The sequence below is a fragment of the Ochotona princeps genome, chromosome 2 (assembly GCF_030435755.1).
Source record: "Ochotona princeps isolate mOchPri1 chromosome 2, mOchPri1.hap1, whole genome shotgun sequence".
NCBI classification, from domain to species: domain Eukaryota; kingdom Metazoa; phylum Chordata; class Mammalia; order Lagomorpha; family Ochotonidae; genus Ochotona; species Ochotona princeps.
Window position 1 is genome coordinate 102,143,242 of NC_080833.1, and position 25,813 is coordinate 102,169,054.

A 25,813-nucleotide genomic window follows, 5' to 3' on the forward strand; every position below is an offset into this window, starting at 1 on the left:
CTCATGGAGAGGGATTTGATCAGAGCAGGTGGGTGCCAGATTTTATGCAGTTGCTTGGGCTCAGCACAAAGCTTGGTGGAGAGGAATGGAGGTGGATGGGTAGGTCCTGGACAGGTGCAATGGTAGCAGTGAGCAATGCCATTCCCAGTGCAGGTAAAACAACAGGGGTACAGATAATGTCCATTCCCATTGGTCAGCGTCCTGATAACCTGCCTTTAAAATATCTTTAAGAACAACCCTGGATGTGTCCAAATGCTTTCCCACCCCACAATGGAAGCAGACCTGGCACCAGTATTGTATGATGGGGAAGGTCCTGGTTGCCGAGATGGCCACCAGAGGCAATTTCAACATTTGCAACCCCACTGTGAGCTCCAGCATCTCCCACAGATACCAGCACTGCTCCAGAACTTTGAGATGCATGTCCCCCTGCCAGGGCTATCTGCCAGGGCTAAGAGCCCGTGGATACCTGCTGAAGTAGCTTAACTGCTGTGTCAAATACCCATCCTGTGTGCAAGAATTTTGAAATCCATGTGTGTAAGGGATCTCCAAAAAGTTCAGGGAAAATGTCTATGATGGAAAAATTGCATAGGTTTCCAATTTTTTGCACTAAAATAAGTTTGTCTTTTAATTCCACTTTCCCATGAACTCTCTGAAGTAGCCTTACTACCCAGGACATCATAGAAAATGAATGAAGCTATAACAGTACAGACAAGTAATAATAACAATAAAACCATGACATATGACTGGAAATTTTGTGGATCTTGAAGGAAACAATTGACCCATCACAGTGCCCAAGGCCAGTATTTTAGAGACAGCCTCATCTTCGTTCCTCCAACTGCATTTTCACAGGAGACCCTGACCCTTGGCACCATGATGAGCCCACAACAGTGACTGCAGCAAGGAGAAACATTGAAGAATCCACTGAAGATGGCTCCCCACCACAGGGACCATGAGTATGCGGGTTACTGATTTTGTCACCGGCTACCAGCAGCATTTGTGAATAGGATTTGCGGACAGAAACTGTTGGCACACCCTTCCCTGGAGCCACTGTGTACATCTGTGGAGCTGAAACAAGCAAAAGATGATCAGTCCTTCAAGTGTCTCAGTCTGTCCCTGCCCCCAGCACCTGCCCCGTGCCAGGGGATGTGCTGAGCATCCTGCCACCTACACTCTGAGATCTGAATGCTCCCATGTCGAGCCAGGCCTCAACCTGGATGCCAGATCAACCTGTGTCCAGCAGCAGTAGCCCAGGCTAGTCACAGGATCTGTCTACATAGACCACTGAGCGCTGTACTCGCAGGAAGCCTCCATTTTCACTGCCATCTCTCTGGTGTAGGTTCACTGCTTGTGTGAATGATTAGAAAGAAACAAGAGCAAGAACCCACCTGTTTTCTTTGTAGGTACAAACTACCTGAGTCCTTGGGAGAAGCTGTCAGACCCGAGAGGATGGGTGGGAGCTGATGTGGAAATTCTGCGAAAACCCCAATCTCTCTCTGCTTGGGACTGAATCAGCTTGAGACATGTAAGAGCCCCCTCCTTGCCACTGATCTGCCCTTATGATGGAAATTTAAAACAATTCCCTGAGCCTTTCGCAGCCATATTCTGCAGCCTTGGCCCCTCAGCTGCACCTCGCCCAGCCCCTGACAGCTCAGCTGCAGCCCTCCAGCAGCCTTTCAGAGAGACAAGCAAGTCTCAGATGCCAACTGGAATCAGCCCTCATGCTGTACCTTCCCTCTTCCTCTTGTACAGGGACTCTTCTGCACCCGTGGACTGCCTGATTGCTTCCCCTGGCCCAGGGCCTGCCTGGCAAACCCTTTGTTTCTTCTCTAAAAACTTGCAGATGGAGACTACATTCCCCAAGACTGATGCACTGTGAAAGAAGTCACTTCTCACTCTTTAATTCTGTGGATCTCTCCAGTTTGTTGGGCAAACTGAAGACCGAGTTCATGAAGATCCCAATTCTGAATACAGGTTAAGTATCACTCACCCACAAATTTGAAATGCTCCAAAATCAGAAACTCTCCAACATGGCATGACATTCATAACGTTTTGCATTTTGGAACATTTTTTTAAATCTCAGGCTGTTGGAGTGGGAAGACTCAGCTAATAAAGTATGCAGCTTGTCCAAAATCTGAACCACTTGCCCCAAACATTTTGGGTAATTGGATATTTGATTTGTGCTTGCTTTTCCTTTTCAAAATGTTATAAAGAAAATACCACAGGTTCTCCCTTCTATGTGAGACATAAAGGTTTAATAAAAAGATAGAAAGAACTGCCTATATGTATCAATATTGCTACAAGACCAGTGGTGAAAAATGTTATACTACTCTAGTTTCAGCGGTATGTGATTACTTTAAAATACACTGCATGTGAGTAAAATGGTCATTTTTCCATTCAAATATTGTTTATAACATTGTCTTCATTTCCACTAAGCTACAGTGTTTTGCTTTTTATTAGATAAAATCTTGTTTGGTGAATTTTTAAGCCTTTTTATAGTAATGTAAATTTAAAATATGTTATTTTGAGAACTAAGAAGAAAGAGAGAAAAGAGGATAAGAGGAAGGAAGGAGGGAATACTTACGTCCTTAGAATTGTATCTACAAGCCATATTTAATCTGTTAAAAACTATTAGTTTCCTCTCCCTGCGTGTTTTCCTACTGATTTCCCAAGCCTCACCGTTTCTTTCCAGAAGGAGCCACTTCACATGAGAAGAACTGTCAGAAGGCCCCTAGTCCACAGCCCCTGCAGCTATCCCTAACAGAACCCTTGGTGCCCTGTTTCCGAATAAACAGGCCCCCAACACGTTGGATGCACCTGTTTGGAACCTAGTCACCTTTTGGCAATCTTATTTATTTATTTTTTGGAGCAATATATTTCACACCCTGTTTCCTCTTAAGGATACTCATCTTGTTCCAGTCAAGCTTTCCAGGGGAGTTTCTTATCTTGAGCAGATCCAAAAAATACACCTGATTCACTTGGTGCTAATGATACAAACTCCCTTCCTTTTTTGGCCTGGGTGCAGCATCAGAACAGTATCTGTTTCCTCAAGAAAGACAACAAGGTCTCCTATCACTGGTGCTGCCAGCTCCACTCACCACATTTAAATGGGACGCCTGGCATACTTCCGGCGATGGAGTTCATCCACTCGCTCCAGGTACCAAGTGCCTGGGAAGAGGTTCTTTGTGTCACCAGGTGGTGAGAAATTCACTGTGGAATGAGAAAAAGAGGTAACATTCACCAGGAGCTACATGAATTGGGGGAAGAGTAAGCAGTGATGGGGACATCCCCAGATTCACAAGAAGCTTTTCTGACTGTGCTGCCGGGGCTGCTGGGGCATCCACAGCACAACAGACAGAAACCTGCACCAGCAGAACCTTGGATCCAATGATCTGACCACAGGACACGCCACCTGCCTACAGTAAACATGCCCTCACCCACTGAGTTCACTGTCACATCCTTCTGTCAAGTTGGAGATGTATCCCAGAACTTCCTGCCTCCTAATACATACTTCCTTGCTCCTCCTACATAGTGTGGCTCTCATCCCTTGCAATGCTTCAATGCTTTGTCCATGTGTCCATCACATGGAGCACATCTTTTATTGCCATTGATTGTGTTTGCTACAATAGGTTCCCATTCCATAGCAGACTAAGGGCCATTTAGCTCATCAGGGTCATCCTTGGACACTCTCAATTCCTAGCAGTCTTTCTCCTTTAACATCATGGTGTAAACCATGCACCCTAAGTTTAGCTTGAGGATATGCAATTGTAATGCTTTAAAAAATAATATCTAAAAAATAATTTCCTTTTCCTTTCCTTTTTGAGTGGGGGGTGCAATTTTTATGAATGTTTGATGGGGGAAAGGGAGTCATTCAAAGAAGACAGTAACATTTATGTGCTAAGTTATTTGTGATAAGTTGTACGTAAATCCACTTGTTTGGAAATCTTCCAAGTGAGTATAGTTTTAGAAATGAGAAGCTGAAAAAATTTTGATAACTTTCCCAAAGATAACACAACTAGCACATGGAACAGCTTGGGTTTGGATTTGGGCATTGAGCCCTACACTCCAGAAGCTCAACTTTGTGCTGGCAGCACTGTCAAGAACTATGCAAGTACTTCTAGTTTCCATGGGACATTATTGTCTGGGTCAAGTCTTGGTGATTTTTTGATTTTTGGCAGTCCACACTCCGTGCTGCCTCCTACCCCTTCCCAACTCTGCCTGCTGCTTCTCCTTCCTATCCTCTCTTGACAACACTCCTAGCGGATCTCACAATCGTTTCCCATCACAGTCTTGACCCTGGGCTTACTGACCCTGCTAGGTCCCTGATGTCTCCCTGGCTCCCTCCTACTGGCTTTGAATCTGAGTTGAATTACTTTATCTTCCTGCTTCTTTCCTTACCTTTGTGGTAGAAATGCTCCCTTTCATTCATGATTTCTGTGAACTGCTCAGGAGACATTTTCTTCCGGGAGGCCAGGCGTTTCGGCAAGTCTGATACACTAGATACCAGCTTATCCAGAGGGGAGCCTGAGAAGCAGAAGCAAGATTGTGAAACCTACTTCATTGTCATTGTCCTCAGTGTCAGTCACAAGTCCAAATGACAGCAAGTTCAGTGGGAACTGGCTTGCACCCTGGGAAAAAGTGCTCCGGGTGTTGCTTAGCAGACCAAAAATCATAAGCAAACCCACATCCTCACAAAACATATAAGTAGGCATGCTCATTCAATCAAGATGTATCTCATGTAGAGCCTGTATCTCATGTAGTATCTTTATTTGTAAGATATATTTTCATTTATTTGAACAGAAGAGCAACAGGGCAGGGTGGGGAGAGAGACAGATTTTCTGTCCACTGATTACTTTGCCAAATGCCTGCAACAACCAGGCTGGGCCAATCAAGAGCAAAGAACTCCCTCCTGACATGAGTACCAGGCACCAAGGAACTTGAGCTATCATCTGCCATGTTTCTGGGCACCATACAGGTTGCTGGATCAGAAACATGTGGCTTGGTTTCAAACCACTGCTCTGATTTGGGATGCCAGCAACACAGGAAGCCACTTAACCGACTGCACCGCAACACTGGCCCCTACATGTTCCTCCTTGATGTTTTATGTCAGTCATAAAACAATCACTAAATACTTCTAGGATCTCTCAAATCTACCAGCTTCTCTTCAACCATGAAATCATCATCACCTTCTGCCTCTTTGCTAAAATCATCTAACTTCTCCCCCAAGTGTGCCTTGGTTTCCCTTCAAGCTGGTCTCTAAGGAGTAGCCAGGAAAGCACTGAGATGCACAAAGCACCATTCACCGCTTTCATGATGGCTGCCTCAGGAGGGGCCAGGCAGAAGGTGGTTTCTTTTGCCAGGGGAATCTTGTCAGGAGCGCCTGACAGGAAGATGAGACTCACCTGGAGAAGCATCCTGGGACACTCGAAGTGAGAAAAGGCTTGCTGCTAAGCCTGAGCCGTAGGAAAAGGCACCAATCCGGGAGCCAGCCAGCTCCTGAGCAGAGTGACTGCAAGGAAAGAAGCCGAAACCAAAACGCATCAGCATCTCATTTGGCACTTCTAGTAAAGTACTCCCCTCCCAGCCCAAATGCCTCTGGTCTACCTCCTGTCACCAGAATGGGGTTCCAGGCACTCCGCACAGAGTAAACCCCAGGCGCACCCTAAGGACAGGCCCAGGAGTAGGAACCTTCCCAACAAAACAAACAAACAAACAAACAAACAAAAAACAGCTAAAACCCAAAACATGTAAGGCATAGGGAGTACTGTGGAATTTGGGGGTGTAAACAGAGCTTGCCCCTCTTGTGAGAAGATGAATTCGGAGGAATCTGAAGCCACTTTTAGCTGGAGGTCAGCCCACAGCACCCCTCGTCAAGCCTCCCATATTAACCGCATGTGGTTCAGCAGTCACATGCTGTATGAATTTGGCAGGTCAAATGACTACCAGCAGAACATCCTCTGCCAGTAAGCGTTTGATCAATTTCACTGATGAGCATTTTTCCTTATAAACCTCACAAAAATAATAAATTAGTAGGAATAGCACACTTTTGAACACCTGCTAAACACTACAGGTGTAATTGCTTTGGACACTTGGTATTTGTTGAAACTCTAGATAGCAGGTATGGTTATTACACATAATTTACAGGTGAAAAAATTGAGGCACATAGGTGTTGAGTAGTTTTCTGAGGTCAGCGCTGCTAGGTGGTTTGGAGGTGTGGCTTCCATCTGAGGACCATGAAGCTAGATCCTCTTAGGTACCATTCTCCACTAAGTGTATAGGTTTTACAAAGATGAGACAAAATGGATCTCTCACATCCCCTTTCATATGTGTGCTCATTTTAGAGACCACTGTTTAATAATGAATCCACTTACACAGCCACCTTGAAAACAAGTTTCTTATCTGCCTTCATATCCCACACCCCTCTTTTTTTTCTTTTCTTTTAAAATTCTAAACCAGAGGGAACTAAACTCAGTTGCCCTCCCAGACCAGGTGGTAGGGGACATGGAGGAGGGATGGGACAGCACACTCACTGGGACAGAAGTGAGGCCAGGCACCCATACAGGGACGAGGTGTACATGTTCCCGTTGTGTGTGGAGAGGTACAGCGAGGCCTTGGTCTTCTTGTTGTATGTGTCCAGAGAAGCCTTCAGGATTGCTTTGTCCACTTCCTTGTTGGTGTAGGTGTCTTCCAACTTCAGTCCCCTGTGAGAAGCCGGGGAGTGGAGGAAGCAAGGGGAAAAGTTAAAGCTTCAGGGGAGAGGGACTTTGGGTACTTGCTGTATTACAGTATTTGGAAATGCACAGAGGCACACACACACCACATCAAAAGTGGTGTTGCCACTCAGAGTTAGCACTTACAGCATGTTTTTCTTATGAAATCCAAGTCTACTTGCACATGATCTATTAGCAAATTAGAAATAAAATTATACTGTGCATTCCGTTTTTGCATGCTTAGTATGTGCGTTTTTTCCATGACAATAAATAATCTGTAAAGTAATTTTAAAGGCTGAAGAATGGTCCATGAAGAGATGTGCCCTACCTTAAACATTTTTACTCTTATTCCTTATTAGTTAAAATACTTATACTGCATCACTGCTTGTTCTTGTATTGATTATTTTTTAAAATTTGATTTAAGGGGCCAGGGCCATGGCATAGTAGGTTTAGCTTCTGCTTGTGGTGCCAGCACACACCCTCCCCCCCATATAGGTGATGGTTTGTGTCCTGGCTGCTCCATTTCCAATCCAGCTCTCTGTTTATCTGCCTGGGAGCAGCAAAAGATGGCCCAATTCCTTGGTTCCCTGCATCCACATGGGAGACCCAAAATAAGCTCTAGGCTCCTGGCTTCATGTGGATCCAGCTCCAGTTGGGGCTTTTGGGGAATGAAACCAGTAGATGAGATGGAAGATCTCACTGTCTCTCCTTTCTCTCTCTAATATGCCTTCCAAATAAATAAGTGCATAATTAAAACATAGTATTTGAAGGGCATATAGACAGGGAGAGGGAAAGAGAGAGACAGAGAAAGAACAAAGAGAGATATGGACAGAAACAGAGAAAACAAGATCTTCCATCCTCTGGTTCATTTTCCAAATGTTCACAACATCTGGTGCTAGACCAGGATGAAGCCAGGAATCTATGACTGAGTTTGAGTCTTCCTCATGATTGGCTGGAACCCAAGCGCTTGAACTGCCACTGTTTGCCTCCCAGGATGCACATTAGCAGGGAGCTGGATTGGAAGCGGTGCTGGGTCACCTGCCCAGGGCACTCTCCTATAGGATGCAGGTAGCTCAAGCAGCACAGCCATTCACACCTTTCTTCCTGCCTTTTGGCATCTAAGAGAGTGAGCCAGACTAGCTCCTTTTTATAAATAGAGAAAATTGTGGCAACAAACAAAACATTCATTAAGACAAGGACACTCCCCAAGGTCTCCCCCTGCCATGTGATTATTTACACCTCCTGCTTGGGTCACCACTGACTGAGATCTCCTAGGGCAGGGATCATGGACTCACACACATCTTTGTATCTGTAGATGGTGTCTGGTGCAGCAGGGGTTCAGAAAGCATTTACATAGTGTTGCCCCCCCCCAACTTCTGTGTTTTCTCACAGTCACGGGATCCAGGGGTGCTGGCAAATGGCCCCTGTTCCCCTAAGGTAGTCCATGACTGCACATAAGGACTTGGCAGCCTTCCTGTTACTGTGCAGACTCCAGACACAAAGGAATCACCCCCATCCTCCTCCCTATCACTGCTCCAGCCATCAGGCCCTCTGGAAGGGAACTCACTTGAAGGCCTCCAGCCCCTTGTATAAGCTGGCTTGGGTGTCATCACTGGCTGACAGGAAGTCGTTGAACACCAGGCGAGCCAGAGACTTCTGGACCAGCTTACAAAAGGGGGTGTGAAAGATCATGTACTGGAAGTCGTTGAGGGTGAACGGCCTGTCGATGCCATCTGGAAGAACAAGGGTGGAGGCAAAGAGGCAGGGTGACAGGTGAGCCATTTGGCCACAATTTACCAGAGCTGGAGCTTGGGACCCCTATGAGAACTACTCTCGGCAAACACAATCCAACTTTGTTCATCCATTTCACCTGCAGCTGCTATACACCCTCTGTGTGTGAGAAAGGTGGAAGATAAATAAATGTCTTTCCATCTACTTTTGCCAGCCTCTGCTTTCTCTATACCAGCTTGTATTGTATCATTTTCTCCATTTTCTGAAGGAGGAAATGGGGTCTCCTAAATGTCACCCAACTCAAATCACACCAGCCTTGGATTTGGGCTCTGATGCCTCCGTCCCTACACGACAGACTGAGTGCCCCACCCTAAAGAGGAGTGAAACAATAGTCTCTGCCTATGGGAAAGTTTAAGATTCAGTGCTCTGAGCCAAAGTAACAGTGATCAAGGGCCACAAGAGGAAAGAGGAAGAACTGTAAATGCTATTCGGATTCAGAAGGCAGCAGGAGCAAATCAGTTAACAGTAAACTATACAATGCACAGAGGCCAAAATGACTTCATTCCCACATGCACCACCTCTGCCGGGCAGCACAGCACAACAGAAAGGGGCCGGAAGTCATCTTCATGCATCCCCCTGAGCATATGTGCTGTAATGTTCCTGCTTATGACTTTCCCACAGTGAATGCTGTCTTTCGCAGGTGCTCCCCTGGGTATGGCCATGCAGATAAGCATATTTTTCTCTGTGTTTTTAGAAATTGGTCTCCTTGTATTTTTAAAGAAGGTTTATTTGCTTCTTTTTATTATGAAAGCAATGTTTGCTTTAGATCAGAGAAAATTATAAATTGGAGGTAAAAATAAAATCCCACCATCCAGAAAAAAATTGCTCATAACGCTTTAGTTTGCCAAAAATACATGTAGGAGTTTTCAACATCAGTCAGACCAAGAGTCTAATCATGCCCAACTTAGAAACATATTCCAGCTCCAGTAGAATGTGTCTACTCAGCCTGACAATAGAATCTCCCCCGGTGGTTGACATCATTGGTTTCATACTATTGGTGTGACACCACTGGTTTGGGCCCTGTACTTATTTTAACTTAACACAAGTTAAAGGCAATTTTATAGGTTATACTTGAGTTGGAATAACATCCAAATAGGTTTTAGCATAAACCTTAGAAAGATTGCATGAGAGGGATGTGATGAAATTGTTTTGACATTTTTTTCAATGAAGAAATAGAGGTATTGTATTATAGGTGGAACAGGATTGGTTCCCCAAATTCATGCAGACATCTAAGCCCCAAAGTCTGATGTCCCTGAGTGATGAACTAGTGTAGAATCTATCCAACTGTGGTTTCTAAATGTGGGCCTAGCATTAGTTTGCTAGGTTGGAGGCCCACAGTTGAATCCTGAGCTCTCAGAAGGCGCGAGCAGGTAGAGGAAAGGATCAGAGTGTACTCCTCATTTCTCTCTGATTATGGTTCCCTGGGGCCCAGCCTCCCTCCACTCTGTGCAGCCCCGCAGGATGCCTAAATGAATGGGGATGCCCAACCTAACACTGAGAACCCCCTCAAATGGCAAGCCAAAACAAGCTTTCTTTCTTTGTGGTTAGTACTTCTCAGACGTCTTAGTTTATTGTATCAACAAACTGAGCAGTACTTCTTGACTCAAACTATGAAGTACAAATGGAGCCACCTCTTTCTGCCACCTGGATCCCATACCTTGCTTCCACTGCTTCTGGATTTTTTGGCGGTATGCTGTGTAACATCGATCCAAAGCCCGAAAGTAGCATTGAATGGAGAGTTTCCCATCTACCAGTGGGTACTCCGAGGCCAGGTTTGGCTTATAGAAGTCATATGCATTCTCCATGTGGGTTCCCCGAAGTCCTGCAAAAACAGAGTGTTTAAAGGACTCCACAGTATGGCCCTCCTCCAGTAGAAGTAGCCTCCCATGCCACACCAGGCCATAATCAATAGTCCTCACATATTGAAAGAAGTTGAATAGATTGTTAGTATTACAAAAGTGAAATCTGTATTTCCCATTCCACACTTAGGTGTACTTACCAAAATCTGTACTAGAAACCAAAAGTCTCAGAGATTTCACATTATACCAAGACAGCTTCTATCATCTGTAAATTGCCAGTTTAGCTTTCTAAGGTCCCTCCGCAGAATCAGCACCTGTCATTCCCCACCATCCTTGTTCCAATGCATTCATGATGCAGATGAGAAAACCTCATCGAATGTCCTGGTAATTTCACTCTACTCTCTGCACCCCCGACCTGTCTTTTGGTGGCAATTAGTACTACCCTCAAATTCATATCTCAGCTCTGAGTAGTGGGAATGCCAGTTTGGAATTAAGATCAATATATTCAGCTAGGTTGTACACAGCCCTTTGGTAACCGTGTGCTACAAACCTTGCTCCAGGGCCAGAGGGGCATGGGGTCCAATCAGCATTGCCACAGCTCCAGCCCCACCTGTAGGTCGGGCATTCCCATCAGGATAGACTGCAATGTCCCCACAGACCACCAATGCGTAGCGACCTGCAAAGAGAAATAAAATGTAACTATCACTACCAGTCAAACCTGGAGTAAACAGAGTGCCTGCTATATGCCAGCTGCAAGCATATGTACTGGAAACACAGCTGTGAGCAAATTTCAAACCCTGGCTCTGTGCTGTTTATGTTCACTGAAGCTCATGGTCTATATGAAGTGCAAAGTCATTCATTCAGAATTCTATCTAAGGATCCGATGAAGAGCTTGCCAACTGGCACTTGTAAAGATAATTTAGATTTTCACGAATCACCATATAGTATTTCAAGGACCTATAATTTCTTCCAAATTATGAAAGGCCAAGAAATGAAGAAACAGAAATTTATACTACAAGCAGGATACTAATTATCTTCAAATAACATTTAAAGCAATCCAAGGAGGTATGTGATGCACATATTTGCAGATGAAGACACTATCCTCCAGAAATATTAAGCAGCTTGTGTAAGCTTACTTGCCTAGTAAATATAAAATGTGGCATTCATGCCAAGTTCTGACTGTGTTTTAAGGTCCACGCCTTGAACTGTTCGATACTATTTGCATTGAGAAAAGATTTAAATTGAGTCACCACGTCTAATGTAAATGATTCATATTGACTAACCTGATGACAGAATATTCAACAAGTATTTGAAATCTCGGATATTATTTGTTCCACTTTTACCTATTTGAAGCACTAATCTCCAAGATTAAGTCTGTGGAAGAGATACAGTGGTAATTTTAGCATCTTATCTAACCTGTGAGTTTTCACAGGTGAATATCCTGAGTTCATTCATAACATCATGTTGGGATCCAGGTTGTGGTTTAGTTAATCCTCATGACAAGTCTAAATAATGAATACATGTATCCTGTCTTTACAGATGAAGAAACTGAAGTGCAATGAATTGAAGGTACTTGCCGAAACCACATGGATAATAAGATTCAGTCAGGACTCCAACTCAAATGCATTAAAAATCTAACACCTTGGGCCCGGAGGCGTGGCCTAGCAGCTAAAGTCCTCGCCTTGAAAGCCCCGGGATCCCATATGGGCGCCGGTTCTAATCCCAGCAGCTCCACTTCCCATCCAGCTCCCTGCTTGTGGCCTGGGAAAGCAGTCGAGCACAGCCCAAAGCTTTGGGACCCTGCACCCACGTGGGAGACCCGGAAGAGGTTCCAGGTTCCCGGCTTCGGATCGGCACGCACCGGCCCGTTGCGGCTCACTTGGGCAGTGAAACATCGGACGGAAGATCTTTCTCTCTGTCTCTCCTCCTCTCTGTATAGCCGGCTTTCCAATAATAATAAAAAAATCAAAAAAAAAAAAAAAAAACTAACACCTTTTCTTGAAAGTTATCTCAATGCTAATTACAACCCCAAAAAAACATTATTGAGTTTTTATCACCCAGTGAGGTATGTGTGTGTATATAAACTTTGGGGAAAGTAATACTTTATATGTGTGTGCATACATTATTTTTTCATGCAGATTATGAAAAATTTAGAAACTAAAGAAGAGTTTCTTTTTCTCACTTTCTCTGTTAATTCCACCTTTCTAATGAATAAACAAATCTTAAAAAAATAAAAGTACTTATAAGCCATTTAGAAAAATATCAATAAATTTGCTTACCTCAAAATCAAAATCAAAACTTTCTATTACAAAGTCAAAAGACGAACTGGGAAAGTGTTTACAATACTTATAATCAATAAAAAACTATTTTCCTTGCTTTATGAAAGTGTCATAAAAAACAAGCTATGTAACAGAAAAAAGAGCAATAAGCAATAGACACACACTATCAAAGATATTCAAACTCTTATAATAAAACAGGCAAATCAAAACTACTATGATTTTCCTTATTAAATAAAAAATATCAGAAGCTAATAAATAAATAAAATTAAAACAACAAAAAAAACAGAAGCTTAGGAGTATATGTTGTAGAAATACAATTTTAACACTAAAGAGTACAACTGGCATATTTTATCACTTTTAAATTAACATACCCTGTAATTTTACTTCTATGAATCTATTCTCTTTTTTAAGATTTATTAATTTTTATTTGAAAGGCTAATTTACAAGGAGAAGGAGAGAAAGAGAGAAAGATCTCCTGCTTGCTGGTTCACTCCCCAAGTGGCTACAACAACCGGAGCTGAGCCAATCTGAAGCCAGGAGCCAGGAACTTCTTCTGGGTCTTCTATGTGAGTGCAGGGACCCAAGGCTTTGGGTCATCCTCGACTGTTTTCTCAGAAACAGAAAGGATGGGAAGTGGAGCAGCTGGGAAACGAGGCAGCACCCATATGGGATCGTGGTGCTGGCAGGCAGATGATTAGCCTAATATGCCACCATTTCCACCCCAAATTTTTAAAAATGTTTAAAATATTATTTATGGAAAGGGCATTTAGAACAACAGTGAAAAGACTGCTTGGGACATTCTAATAATTTCAATAAAATTTGAAAGCAATCCTATTACTTGTAATAACTAAAAACATAACAATCTAAATATTCATCAATATGAGATTGGTTAAATAAAATTTGACATATAAAGCAGTAACAAATTCCAAATGGCTTTTAAAAAGAACGTTTATACATGCTGATCTAGAATGATCAGAGATGAGGAACAGTATTGCAATACTTAAAACTGAGTAGTTTTCACATACATAGGACAATTTTGGAAGTATACATAGAAAACTACTAGTAGTGAATCTGGGAAGTGGTGGTAGGGTTTCTTTCACTTCAAAGTCATGCATATGTTTGTGTGTGTGTTTGTGTGTATGTGTTTCTGACTTTGTTTCAATTACTTTTAGAAAGAAGGAAGGAAAATAAGAAACTATGGGGTCCTCTCTGCATTCTGAGCCAGTACCGCTCCTTTCTTTACGCTGTCTTCTTCAGAGCAGTTCCCAACCTGCTCCCTTTCATGGAGGACTCCCAGCAGATGATTGGCTGGGTCAGAAGTAGAGATCTTATTCATACTAGCCCCAGCTGGTCTTGGTTTTTGCTATCATCTGCAAGGGGCACAGTCCAGTTTAGCCTATATTTTGCTTTCAATGCAAACTAAATATTCATGTTTTTTAAGTTTCTTTTCAGCTTTAATTTTTCTGCCAATACATTTTACTACAGAAAGTTGTATTTGCAACCCTCATTTGTGGGCCACCCAGCCATCTGCCACTGCCACTCAGTGGAATCTGCTTGTTTGGAAAGATGTACTTCAAGCTGCTCATGTTCCACAGAACAGGTTCTTTAATTTTTGGCTAAAAGCTGGTGGATGATGCTGTCTTTCATGTCTACTTTTCAATTACATCTCAGTGCCGATAATGATGGTAGCAATTGTTGGAGAGGTAGTAGCAGGTGTTAAGCAGGACAGAATCTGTGGGGACAGAGTCAGCTACACAGAGACAGGAACATCAAATAGTAATGGAAGCATTAATGGCAAGGCCAGCGAAGGCCATTTAAAAAGCATTGAATGGGCTTAAAGAATTGCACTGTCTCACTGTAGGAACAGCCTCAAATCTCCCTTGACCTATATTTTAAAGCAAAAAATATTGGATTAGATAACCTCTAAGATCTCTGTTAACATCAAGACCTCATGATTAATTTTAGGATTAAAACCTTAGGATCTAAGGTTCTTAATCATACTTCAGATTTGGTGCATGTAGAGTACCTTGATTGACAAGGAACTATTCTTCCATATCTCCATAGATTATTTTATTCAGCCCTTGTTATAAGCCCTACAAAATCAGACAGGTATATCAGAATCCTGAGCCTCAAGGCAGTTAAGGTGTTTATCAGAAATTATTAACAAACCTAGGATTTCTAAATCTTGTACTGTTTCACTTGGGCCTTTTTCTTGCACTGAGGAAAGATAATAAGGAAAATAAAGAATATATGTTACAATGTTCATGGAAAATTAGTAACCAAGGAATTAGGCAAGAGGGAAAGGTTAGAGATACTTTGTGTCATTCTCTATCCTGCGGTTCTTTAGGCACACTTCTTCCAGGATATTCGCGTAATAATGCATACATTTCTGTAAACCTTTCTTTAAAGAGAAATAAAAAATATTTGAGAGAGAGAGACAGAAACAGAGATCTTCCATCCACAGGTTCTTTCCAAATGGCCACAACAGTCAAGCCTGGGGAGATTAGCAGGAAGCTGGATCAGAATAACAGCACCAGGGACTTCAACTAGTGTTCATATGGGACGCTGGTGTCTTAGGCAGTGGCTTAAACCATTGCACCACACCACTGACCCCTGCCTTTTAATTCCATCTATCAGGGTGAACAGTTGGTACAGTGGTTAAGATGTCCCTGTCCCATGTTGGAGTGCTTGAATTCAAGTCCTAGATTCACTTTTGATTCCAGTTTTCTGCTGACAAGCACTCTGAGAGGCATGGCGATGGCTCAGGTACTTACATCCCTGACACGCACATGGGAGACCCAGGTTGAATTCCCATCTCCTGTCTACGGCCATACCACCCTGAACGCACCCGATCTCGTCTGAATTCCCATCTCCTGACTTTGGCCTGACCTAAGCCTGACCGTTGAAAGCATTTGGGTAGTAAACCAGTGGGTGGAAAATTTCTACCTGTCTATGTTCCTTTGTATTTCAAATAAGTATTTTTCAAAAAATTTAAAAGTCAGTATCATCAATGTGTCTCTCAGATTCGGAGAAGATGTTTAAGAGCAACAGGTACAGTAAAGTGGGAAATGTGTTGGGTTGAATTTGGTGTCCTGTCTCCGTCCTCACCATGAGAAAATGATCAGATTATCCACTTCCTAGGCTGTTGTCAGGACTAAATGAATGGCCATGTACACATGCATCCTAACTAAGCATATTTCCTGCTCAGTGTTCATTGTTGTTGTTCCTAAGTGTTGGATGACAGCAGCTATTGTGTGAGTAAGCTAGGGACCTGAGAAGCAACACTGAGAGCATCTGCCTCTAACCCCACTCCATCCCTACATAGGACTCTTGCTGCACATACCATCCCAGTAGCTGGACTCCATCCAGTTGGCGGCGTTGAAAAGGGAGGCCGTGCCACCATAGCAGGCATTGGTGGTGTCTATGCCTTCGATGTCCGTGTTGCCTGAGTCCTTGAAGAGTTCCATGAGCACTGTTTTGACAGCCTTGGACTTGTCAATGATGGTCTCAGTGCCCACTTCCAGCCGGCCCACAGAGTCCCATGGGACCTGTGTGCGCTCCATCAGCCGTTGCACCACTGTCAGGCACAGGGAATTGATGTCCTCCTGGACTGAGCAGAAGCCCATCTGGGTCTGACCCAAGCCCACTGTATACTTTCCTGCTTCTACATTGTTGAACTTCTCCAGGTCCGTTTGGTCCACATACTGGGCGGGGAAGTAGACCTCCAGGGCTAGGATGCCTACATCCTTTGGCCAAGTGGCTGTTTTGGCCAGTGGGGCAGGAGAAACTGTGGAAAACCTACCAGGGAGACAATAATCACAATTCCATTAGAGTGCTCTAACAGTTTCCTCAAAAGACAGGCACACAGCAAATGTTTAAGCTATGTTGTCACATGCCTATGCATTTATGTTGTTCTACAATCAAGTTGAATTGGCTCGGTTACCCTTATTAAATATCCTTTTTTTGACTTTTGAGATATTCTCATAAAGTCTGCTTTTCATGAAGTCAGTGTAGCTATGTTAACTGTTTGACCATTGTGCGTATGACTTGTTCTGACCATTTGCATTTTCACCCTCTTAGATTCTTTATGTTTTACAGGTATTACTGGTAAAAACTATTTAGTTGAGTCTTTTTTAAAGGCTGAACAAATTTTATAATAGTGACAGCTTATCAGCATTATTTAGTCTATTTTTTATTTAATTGTTCATAGAGTTAGAATATGTTCTTGATTCTTTTATTCTCCCTTTTCTACATTATTCTTAATTAGACAAATATTTATTTTTTAAAAATATATCCTCTTTTCCTTTTACTGGTAACCCTAGAGGTTATAGCATGCATATGTGGCATATTAAGATTTAACAGTACATCTACTACTTTATAATCAATGCAGTAGTTTATTTCAGGTTGACTTCAATTATCATCCCTATCCCTTTGAGCCAATAATGTCATATATTTTATATCTATGTCTGTTATAAAGCTTTATGGGACAGGATTGTTAAATCTCTCACTCATGTAGAAAGTTTATGACCCACTGTCTTTCTCCATTTTATCCACATAAAAACATACCCTGTTTTTCTGCTTTTAAGTGGCTTTTTTTTTTTTTATTGCTTGTTTCCTTTCTGCATGCCTTTTCTGACAGGGCCTTTCACTGTTTATGGAACACAACCCATACATGGCAGTGCAGGCACACAACAGGGAACAAGATCCACTTTGTGCCCCGCAAAAAGAGAGCACAGCCTAAAGGAGGAAGACCATCTTAGAGCCCATTTCACGGCATGCAAACCTCTGGGAAGACAGGGGTCAAACAGCAAGTCTGAATGAGGTCAGAGAGCAGATGGGGAGGGGTCTGTAAAAGACAAGGAAGTTCATCCGATTCTTTTCTGGATCCCTCCCAAAAATCTCGGTTTTCTGCCAGTTGTCAACACAGAGTTCACGAAGTTCCTGTCTCACATGTTCCCAGACGAAAATATCTGTAATGTGATCACTTTGATGACCTTCTTTATTTTCTGGGTGGTGAGAGTACAGCTTGGTGAAACGATGGGCTCCATGTAACTGCTTTGTTTTTATGTGTCAGAAACATTCTGTTCCTTCCCGGAGGCCTTGCATGCAAGGCTTATCTTAAAGCTATAGGAGCTGTAATTCGGCCTGAATGCATCTTCCAGTCATTGTTAGAATTCTGGATCTCTGGGAACCCCATTGCTCCCACCAGGAGGGTCATGCTGAAGGATTGCTCTGAGCAAAAGTGGGTTACATCCCAAGAAAGTGAGACAAGGGGATAAATGTCAACAACAGCCCAGGAGGGATGCTAGATGTTTCTTTATCTGTCCTGTTTATTCTGTGCCCTCCAAATAACTGGAGTTTGTACTCACAAATATTTGAGGAGGAGCTTCCCCTAGGATCTCAGAGCTAATGGTTAGCCAGGGCCGGTCCTGCTTCCTCCAGCCCCATTCTCACTCAGCCTTCTCTGGGCTGAACTCTTGCCCCTCTCTCTGGTTGGTATGTAAGAATGCACAGAGAAATGTTAACTGTTTGAGATGTTGGAATTGCCTACTAATCTCAACTGAAAACTACAAATTATACATGGCCAGTGTGGACACGTCCCACTGTACATCATAAATACCTATAACAATGTTTATGCGTCAATTAAAAGCAAAAGTGTATTAAGCAGTTCATCAAATTTGTAGTACTTTACTAAACACTATAATCCACTGTATCAACATAATAAACAATGTTTCCTTAAAGGAACATTCTTAATGTCCTATTTTCAACAATTATTAAGAACACCCATACTATACCAACTCCTTGAAATAATACTATTTACAAGTCATCAGTTTGCTTTGAAATAAGACATAGTTTAGAAGAAGTGTTGTTAAGCACTTCCTTACACACAAAGTAGCTTAACCACTTAAGCCCACTGAATTTTCCATCTTTTCAGCAGCACTATTTTCTGCATGTGCCTGTGGGCACTTCACTATATGCATTAGATCCACAAACTGGAATAGCAGTATTTGCAACTATGCCTGTAGCCCACATGGTAAGAAATATATTGAAGTAAGTGTGTTTAAAATACTTCATTACATTAAAAAAAATCCTAAGAAAGAAAATACCTCTAGGCTTACAATCAGAGGTTCCAAGAACAGTCACTTTGTAATGGCTCTAACTCGGGGTGGAAGGCTATTTCTGTAAACAGATTACAGAACCTAGAAGAAAGGTAACAGGGAAAACTTCCAGAAGCACCAGATCATTGTAGTTAAGGCAATCCTCAGGGGGCAGCCAGTAGTGGGGTGGGGACAATTAAGATGAATTGGGACTTTCACACCCCAGTACTGGAGTACCTGGGTTTGAGTTCCTGGCATCAAGGTCAATAACAACTTCCTGCTAGTGTGTGTGCTAGGAGGCAGCAGGTAATGGCTCAAGTACTGGGGTCCCTGATGCCAGGCATGGAGACTGAGACTGAGTTCCCAGCTTCCGGCTGCTGAGGGCATTTGGGAAGTGCATCAAAGGATAGAGGTCTCTCTCTGTGTGTCTCCATCTCCCTTTCAAATAAACAACAAATAAAATCTGCTGCTGCCTAGTTTGAGACTAAGCATCAAACTGCTCTGGGAAGAGCTGTGGGTGTGAAGGGTTGGGCAAGCAGAGACAAGGATGGGATTCTGGAGGTCTTCTTTGGCCCGTGTGAGCAATGAGGCAAGCACACAGACATACAGGAAACCCAACTGTGAGGCAGAGCGTGATGAGGCCACAGAGGCAGATGGAACTTCAGCGGACATGGAGACATCACATCGGTGGGCGGGAGAATCAGGGAAGGACCAGACTTGAGGTCAACCTCTCTCATCTGACGAAGGGTAGTAGCCACTGCAGAGGGTGATTGGATAGACAAAGAGACCTGGCAATGAGGGTGTCAGTGTAGGGAGACCACTCAGGGGGGGTCTTTCAGAAGTTGTGGAAAATATGCATTCTTAAAAAAAAACTATGGGTGGATTCAGGCATCATTATCACCAAAATTAATGTTTTTAATTCCATCTCTGAACAAATTTTGGAACTACTTTCACACGTGAGAATAAAAGGAGTTGGAGGGCACACTTTCTACTCAATTCTGTGGAGAGCAAAATAGATGCTATGGTGAGCCAGTGCTGAGCTTGGGCTTAGAGCTGGAGCAGATGAACTGAAAGGCCTGGACAGGAAGTAAGAGGGTCACTGGTAAAGGACACTCTTGGCATTCACTCATGCCCAGGGAAGTGGGATCTGCTGTGAACTCACTACAAAAGAAACATGAATAACAAGCCCATGAGTCTGAACCAGAGAATATGGAATGTTGCTGGGGAATGGGATTTGTCAAGCAAATTTGTGCCAATCTTTCTCAGAAGTGCAGAAACAGACTGAAGTCTGAGTTAGGACTTTAATCTACATGCAGCAGTTTGGAGGGGGTGGGGGATGATGAGAGTATAGTCGACAGGAGAATCATGAGAAGCTAATAATTGCCAACCCTCCCCCCTTCCATCTACACACCTGGTTTCCTGTATCCTGTACAAAATAAGGCAGTGGATCAAAATGATTTTTCTAAAGATCGAGTCTTTGTGGAATGTAGAAAGCAATGTGGAAAGAAAGAACAGGCTAGTCCCAAAGGGTGGTGGGTGGTTCAAGGGTCAGACAATGACACATAGGGGCTGGGAGCCTGGGGCCCCACTTATCTGTGCTGCCAGCACAGCTTGGAGACTACCAGTCCAGGGAACAGACTGGGGTGGAAGTGTGGGAAGTCTTTACAAAGAAAAGCCGTGTGTTCTTGCACAAGTGTGTGCACACACATACACGCATGAGCACACACACACAGGCACCCTCTAGCTCATCTTTATGTTTCATTTCTCCCTTTCCTGCAATGAGAACATTCAGGAGAAACAGCTCTTATCCTTAGCCCCTTTCACATTTTATGAACACTTCAGTTAGCATCGTCCCCGAGGGTCTTGGCAGAGGCCAAGGCAGGGGTGGTGGAGAAATGGAAGTTGCAGGCCCAGGTGCTGACAATGCCACTGCGTCGTGCAGCTGGCCAAGTCAAGGATGCCATTATTCATGAAAACACAGCCTGTGTTGGAGGTCCGAGTTCCTTCTAATTCTGCCTTGAAAGGGACCGACTGTTCAGGGACAAGCAAAACCGAGAAGCTACCCTGCTTGTCCATTGCTGTGCATGCCTTGCCAACTTATGACTGGTGTTCTATCCCCAAGGCAGCCCACCCCCGCCTGTCCTTCACTTGCCCTAGGAAGCTTCCCAGTGCAGCCCCTGGGATGAAGGCCAAACTCACCTTTGCTGGGTTGCCGGGAGCAGGCGAGCAGGTGTGAGGGAGGCTTCCCGCAGGGCTCTTTTGACTTGCAGTACCTGCCTCAGAGGAGCCGCCAGACGCTGCATTTTTGAGGAGCTACCAGGAAACCTGGGAGTTCACAGCCACCGACAGAGATGCCCAGCGATGCCCGCAAGGGCTTTATAAAGAGTCCTGTGACTCCAGACTGTAGAACCCCGCCCCTGCTTATCCAGGCTCTGTCCGCTTCGAAAATTGGGCCAAAGGTCTCCCTCGAAACACTGGAGAGGGAAGAAAACATTGGCTCTTGGGCATGTGCCCTGCCTTAGGCATGTGTGGAGCCCGCTGGCTGTGCTTGCTCCCGGCTCAGGTTCCTGTGGCTGTTTGGCTTGGGCACAGCCACCTAAGGAGGAAGATGAGAATGCTCCTTTTGGCATATCCCAGGGTGAGCCCATCTGACCTGTGTCAGCCCCTGATCCTCAACTGAGCGACTGCATCGGGTGCTCATTAACCCGTGTGTAGTATTGGCTGTTATGAACGCATTGTGGTGTACAAGAAAAATCCATTTGAAGCCAAGAGGAATGAATGTTTTTACAGTAGCTCCTCAACTAGCTGTTTGGAGTGGCTGTTGGCACAGGGCAAAGAAATGAGTGTGAGTGCACGCGGCCTGCTGTGCTCCTCCTGTCCTTGTAGTCTGCCTTTGCACTGGCGCTGCTCGACATGGCTTCCAAGCGGGGATACTCCTGGTGCTGCAGCAGAGTTACAGGAGCCCCACAGAGCTGCCATCTGAAGCTCTAGTTTACCTAAGGAGAAGGGTTTATTTTACACAAAAGGTCACAGAGAAGCAGAAAGGAGTGATTCCCAAGAAACCCATTGAGTTGTGTAGACTGGGGACACAGCCAGGTCTTTTGACTTCAGATTCTCATGTTTCCCCTTTGCTCTTTTTTCCTCTTGCTTTGTTTTTTCTTGGTGTTAATGTACTATTAACACAATGAGAAGAGATTCAGTGTAGTTCATCGGTTACATTTCTAAGAATATAATGATATTCCCTTTCTCCCTCTATCCACCATCACTCTTCCTTTCTTTTTCCTTCCTTCTTTCTTTCTTTCTTTTCAGTTTTATTTTTAATCAGCATTACAGTTAAGCGCTTAAGTCTCCACTCAATAGCGAGATCAACAAATAAAAAGACCCTAGTTCAGTGGTAATATAGTTAAGGGCTGTATACAATAATCAAACAAAAAGATAACCATTTCACCCATATATAATAAACTTTAAAATAATCACAGATCATTAAAACTAAAATAGTATAACATTCTTAACTCACTGAGTTGAGAAACATATAAAACAAAGCTTGGAAAAAATACATTTGCAGTGATGCATGATGTATACATAGACATTTCTCTGTTTTTTTTTAATTCTGGTTAGAACTTACAAGGGAGAGCTTGTGGTATTTGCCTTTCTGCATCCGGCTTACTTCATTCAAAATGTTGTCCTCCAGGTGCATCCACTTTGATGCAAATGGTAGAATTCCATTTTTTATGACTGAATTCATACACACACACATATACACACACACACACACACACACACACACACTGCATTTTCTTTACTCATGCATACAATGATGGACACCATGACTGATTCCGTATGTTGGCTAGTGGGAACAGGGATGCTGTAAACATGTTGATGCAGTTATCTCTTTCATACAGCGTGTGCATTTGTTTTGGGTAGACACTCAGTAGTGGGTCCACTTTGCTCTTCTCCCCTCGATAAAAAGACTCCTGCTTTCTGATCTTCCCAGTGAATCACTCTGACCCTCTCTTGGGTGGCACTGATCTCTGTCTTTCTGAGGACCACGTGTTCACTTGTTATCGACAGAGTTAACACGCCTGTGGCTCTGGAGAACACATAGAAAGGAATGAGTTAACTTCATTTTCCTGCAACAGCCAGGAACCCCCAGAAGTTCAGGAGTCCTGGGTCTTTGTGCTCTTCAGCTTCTTATCTACATGTTTCTCAATACTTTCCTGTTCTATTTGCAGCTTCCACCTGCTCTGTCACTCCATGTCCTCCCACCCAGCCTTCTGCAAAGTTTCTGTCATCAATAAAATGCCTCATTTCCAATGTCTTCTCTGAAATGCCCTTTGCTCCCTACGTGAAGCTGCAGTACTTACTAGTGGTGTTTGCTTTCTTCGCGTCCTCTAGCCTTCCCACCCGTTAGTTACCAGTACTCGGGGCACCACAGTGCTTAGAATAAGCTTTATGTCCTCTCTGCTCTTCATTGACACTTCTACACCATTTTCCTGCTCTTTCTCATCTCAGAAAACCCTACGTCTGCCACCCAGTGCTCTTTTATTCTTAAAGTGAAATAACCTCCTTGTGCCTTTCAACCATTGCCTATGGTTCATGAAGACATAAGCAGGTCTTGTCTTCTACCTAACTTCAGTCTTCTACTCCACAGTCATATTTGTCCTTGCTATTTTAAAAATCTGTTTATTTGAAAAGAAAGGAGAGAGAGAGAGAGAGAGAGAGAGAGAGAGAGAGAGAGAGAGAGAAAGAGAGAACCCTCTATCTGATGGTTCACTCTTCAAATGGCCACAATAGCTGAGGCTGGGGCAGGCCAAAGGTAGGAAATCAGAATTTTATGTGGGTCTCCCACATGGATGGAAAGGTCCCAAGTATGTGGTCATCTTCTGCTGCCTTCCCAGGCCAACTAAAAGGAAGATGGATCAGAAGCAGAGCAGTCAGGACTCCAATCAAAGCTCCAATGTGGGATGCTGATGTCATAGGCTACAGCTTAAGGTGCTCCACCGCAACACTGGCCCCTCCAGCTTTTATTACAGTTATCTATACACCTCAAAATTTCTTTCTTTTTTTTAAAGATTTATTCATTTTATTACAGCCAGATATACACAGAGGAGGAGAGACAGAGAGGAAGATCTTCCGTCCGATGATTCACTCCCCAAGTGAGCCACAATGGGCCGATGTGCGCCGATCCGAAACCGGGAACCAGGAACCTCTTCCGGGCCTCCCACGCGGGCGCAGTGTCCCAATGCATTGGGCCATCCTCGACTGCTTTCCCAGGCCACAAGCAGGGAGCTGGATGGGAAGTGGAGCTGCCGGGATTAGAACCGGCGCCCATATGGGATCCCGGGGCTTTCAAGGCGAGGACTTTAGCTGCTAGGCCACGCCGCCAGGCCCTACACCTCAAAATTTCAACTTCATGCATACCAATTCCTTTTGTAAATACATTTTATCTCTAAATGTCACTTTTCACAAAGTTCAAAGAATTCATGTTTTCATTTGAGAGGCAGGGGTAAGAAGAGAAAGCTCCCATCTGTGTCTTCCTGGCCCTAGGGCTCTTCACAAACAAGCCTTGTTTAGATTCTCAGTTGATCACCTTGACCACTTTTTCACTGAAAAGCAATGACACTCTGAAAGGAACCTCTCCTTTTTCCACTAGCAAATTTGGCAAACCACCCACCTTAATGAGCTCAAGCTCTGTCTGGTCACTGGGACTCCTGTTTTTGCTTCAGCCATGGTTCCCCTGCTTTTCTGTATGAACCCTGGGCTTTGGCAGTTACCCTCCTTCCTGGTGATCAACTTTCTCCTTAACTTGACTGCGTGTCACCTATTGCTCTCGCACAGCTCATCTTACAAGCACCTCTCAGATCTGCTTGTCTTAATGAATGTGCCAGCTCATCTAGCTCCCCTCACAGCAAAATAGCAATATCAGTATCTATTATCAAATATTACTTCTCATTCTCTTCATCTGACCAGCTGAAGAGTTTGTTTGTTCCCAGAGCTCCTTCAAAATCCCTCTTCTCCAAGGCACCAGAAGACTTCTTCACTGTCAGTCCCGGGGTTGGTCCTGAACCATCAGCCTCCTGGCTCTCTCAGGAGTGAATGGCAAAGCTAACTTATCTGCCTCTCAAAACTGTTCTCTCTTTTCTCCAAGGACCTCACAATCTCTGCCCACTCCTCACAATTGCCCCCATCTCTCTGAACTCTAAATTCTGGAGTGTTCAAAGTACTCCCCCATATAATCCTTATTTCATGAAAAAATGGATGGAGCCAAATAGGAACATTAAACTCTTTTTTAAAAAATCATGTTTTGATTAATTTGCTCATTTATTGAGTGTAGAAAATATTTTTTCTTAAGAAAAATTATCTTGGGCCTGGCGGCGTGGCCTAGCAGCTAAAGTCCTCACCTTGAACGCACCAGGATCCCACATGGGCACTGGTTCTAATCCCAGCAGCTCCACTTCCCATCCAGCTCCCTGCTTGTGGCCTGGGAAAGCAGTCGAGGACGGCCCAATGCATTGGGACCCTACACCCGTGTGGGAGACCTGGAGGAGGTTCCTGGTTCCCGGCTTCGGATCGGTGCAGCACCAGCTGTTGCGCTCACTTGGGGAGTGAATCACCGGACGGAAGATCTTCCTCTCTGTCTCTCCTCCTCTCTGTATACCTGACTTTGTGATAAAAATAAAATAAATCTTAAAAAAAAAAGAAAGAAAAATTATCTTAAGAGAGATCCCAAATCCTAATGAAACAGTCCTTAAAATTAGTCTATGGAAAGTTCGTATTATGAAATTCTATTTTCCAGGAACTTTTTTTCAACTCACTATACTTTGAATATATACATAGGTACATAGACTTAATGTACCCTAATTTCTTATTAGAACATTAAGTTCTTACATAAATACTCAGACAAGATTATGGACACATATGGATCCTTTGGGTAAAACTGAAGATCCAAGCCACCCAACTGAATACAAACTTGAGGGCATGTAACACATTAAGCACTATGAGAAACACTGAGCTGCTGGGGATGAAGCAACTTCAGTGCCTTCTCTCTCTTTTTCAAAATCCATTGTTAATTGTTTTATTTATGTAAAGAGAATACACTTCATATAACCTTCTCTCTGTGAAGCCAGCATGTGTTAGGT

General features: G+C 43.7%; 1 protein-coding gene across 1 annotated transcript; it reads right to left on the bottom strand.

Moving 5' to 3' along the window:
- Window positions 1–738: 738 nt before the first annotated feature.
- Window positions 739–21,037, bottom strand: HMGCS2 (3-hydroxy-3-methylglutaryl-CoA synthase 2). Its single transcript, XM_004581854.3, has 10 exons — window positions 20,874–21,037; window positions 15,920–16,374; window positions 10,848–10,973; window positions 10,156–10,320; window positions 8,275–8,440; window positions 6,528–6,698; window positions 5,400–5,506; window positions 4,396–4,521; window positions 3,096–3,207; window positions 739–1,065 (listed from the first exon to the last, which is right to left on the bottom strand). The coding sequence occupies exons 1-9, from the start codon at window positions 20,975–20,977 to the stop codon at window positions 3,101–3,103; spliced, it is 1,527 nt and encodes a 508-aa protein (XP_004581911.2). The 5' UTR covers window positions 20,978–21,037; the 3' UTR covers window positions 739–1,065; window positions 3,096–3,100.
- Window positions 21,038–25,813: the final 4,776 nt, after the last annotated feature.

Coding starts and splice junctions, on each gene's coding strand:
- HMGCS2 (XM_004581854.3), bottom strand. CDS start 20,977: ATGCAGCGTCTGGCGGCTCCTCTGAGGCAGGTACTGCAAGTCAAAAGA. Junction 10,974..15,919: donor GGAGTCCAGCTACTGGGATG/GTATGTGCAGCA, acceptor TTCTCTTTGCAG/GTCGCTACGCATTGGTGGTC. Junction 4,522..5,399: donor GTCCCAGGATGCTTCTCCAG/GTGAGTCTCATC, acceptor TCTGCTTCTCAG/GCTCCCCTCTGGATAAGCTG.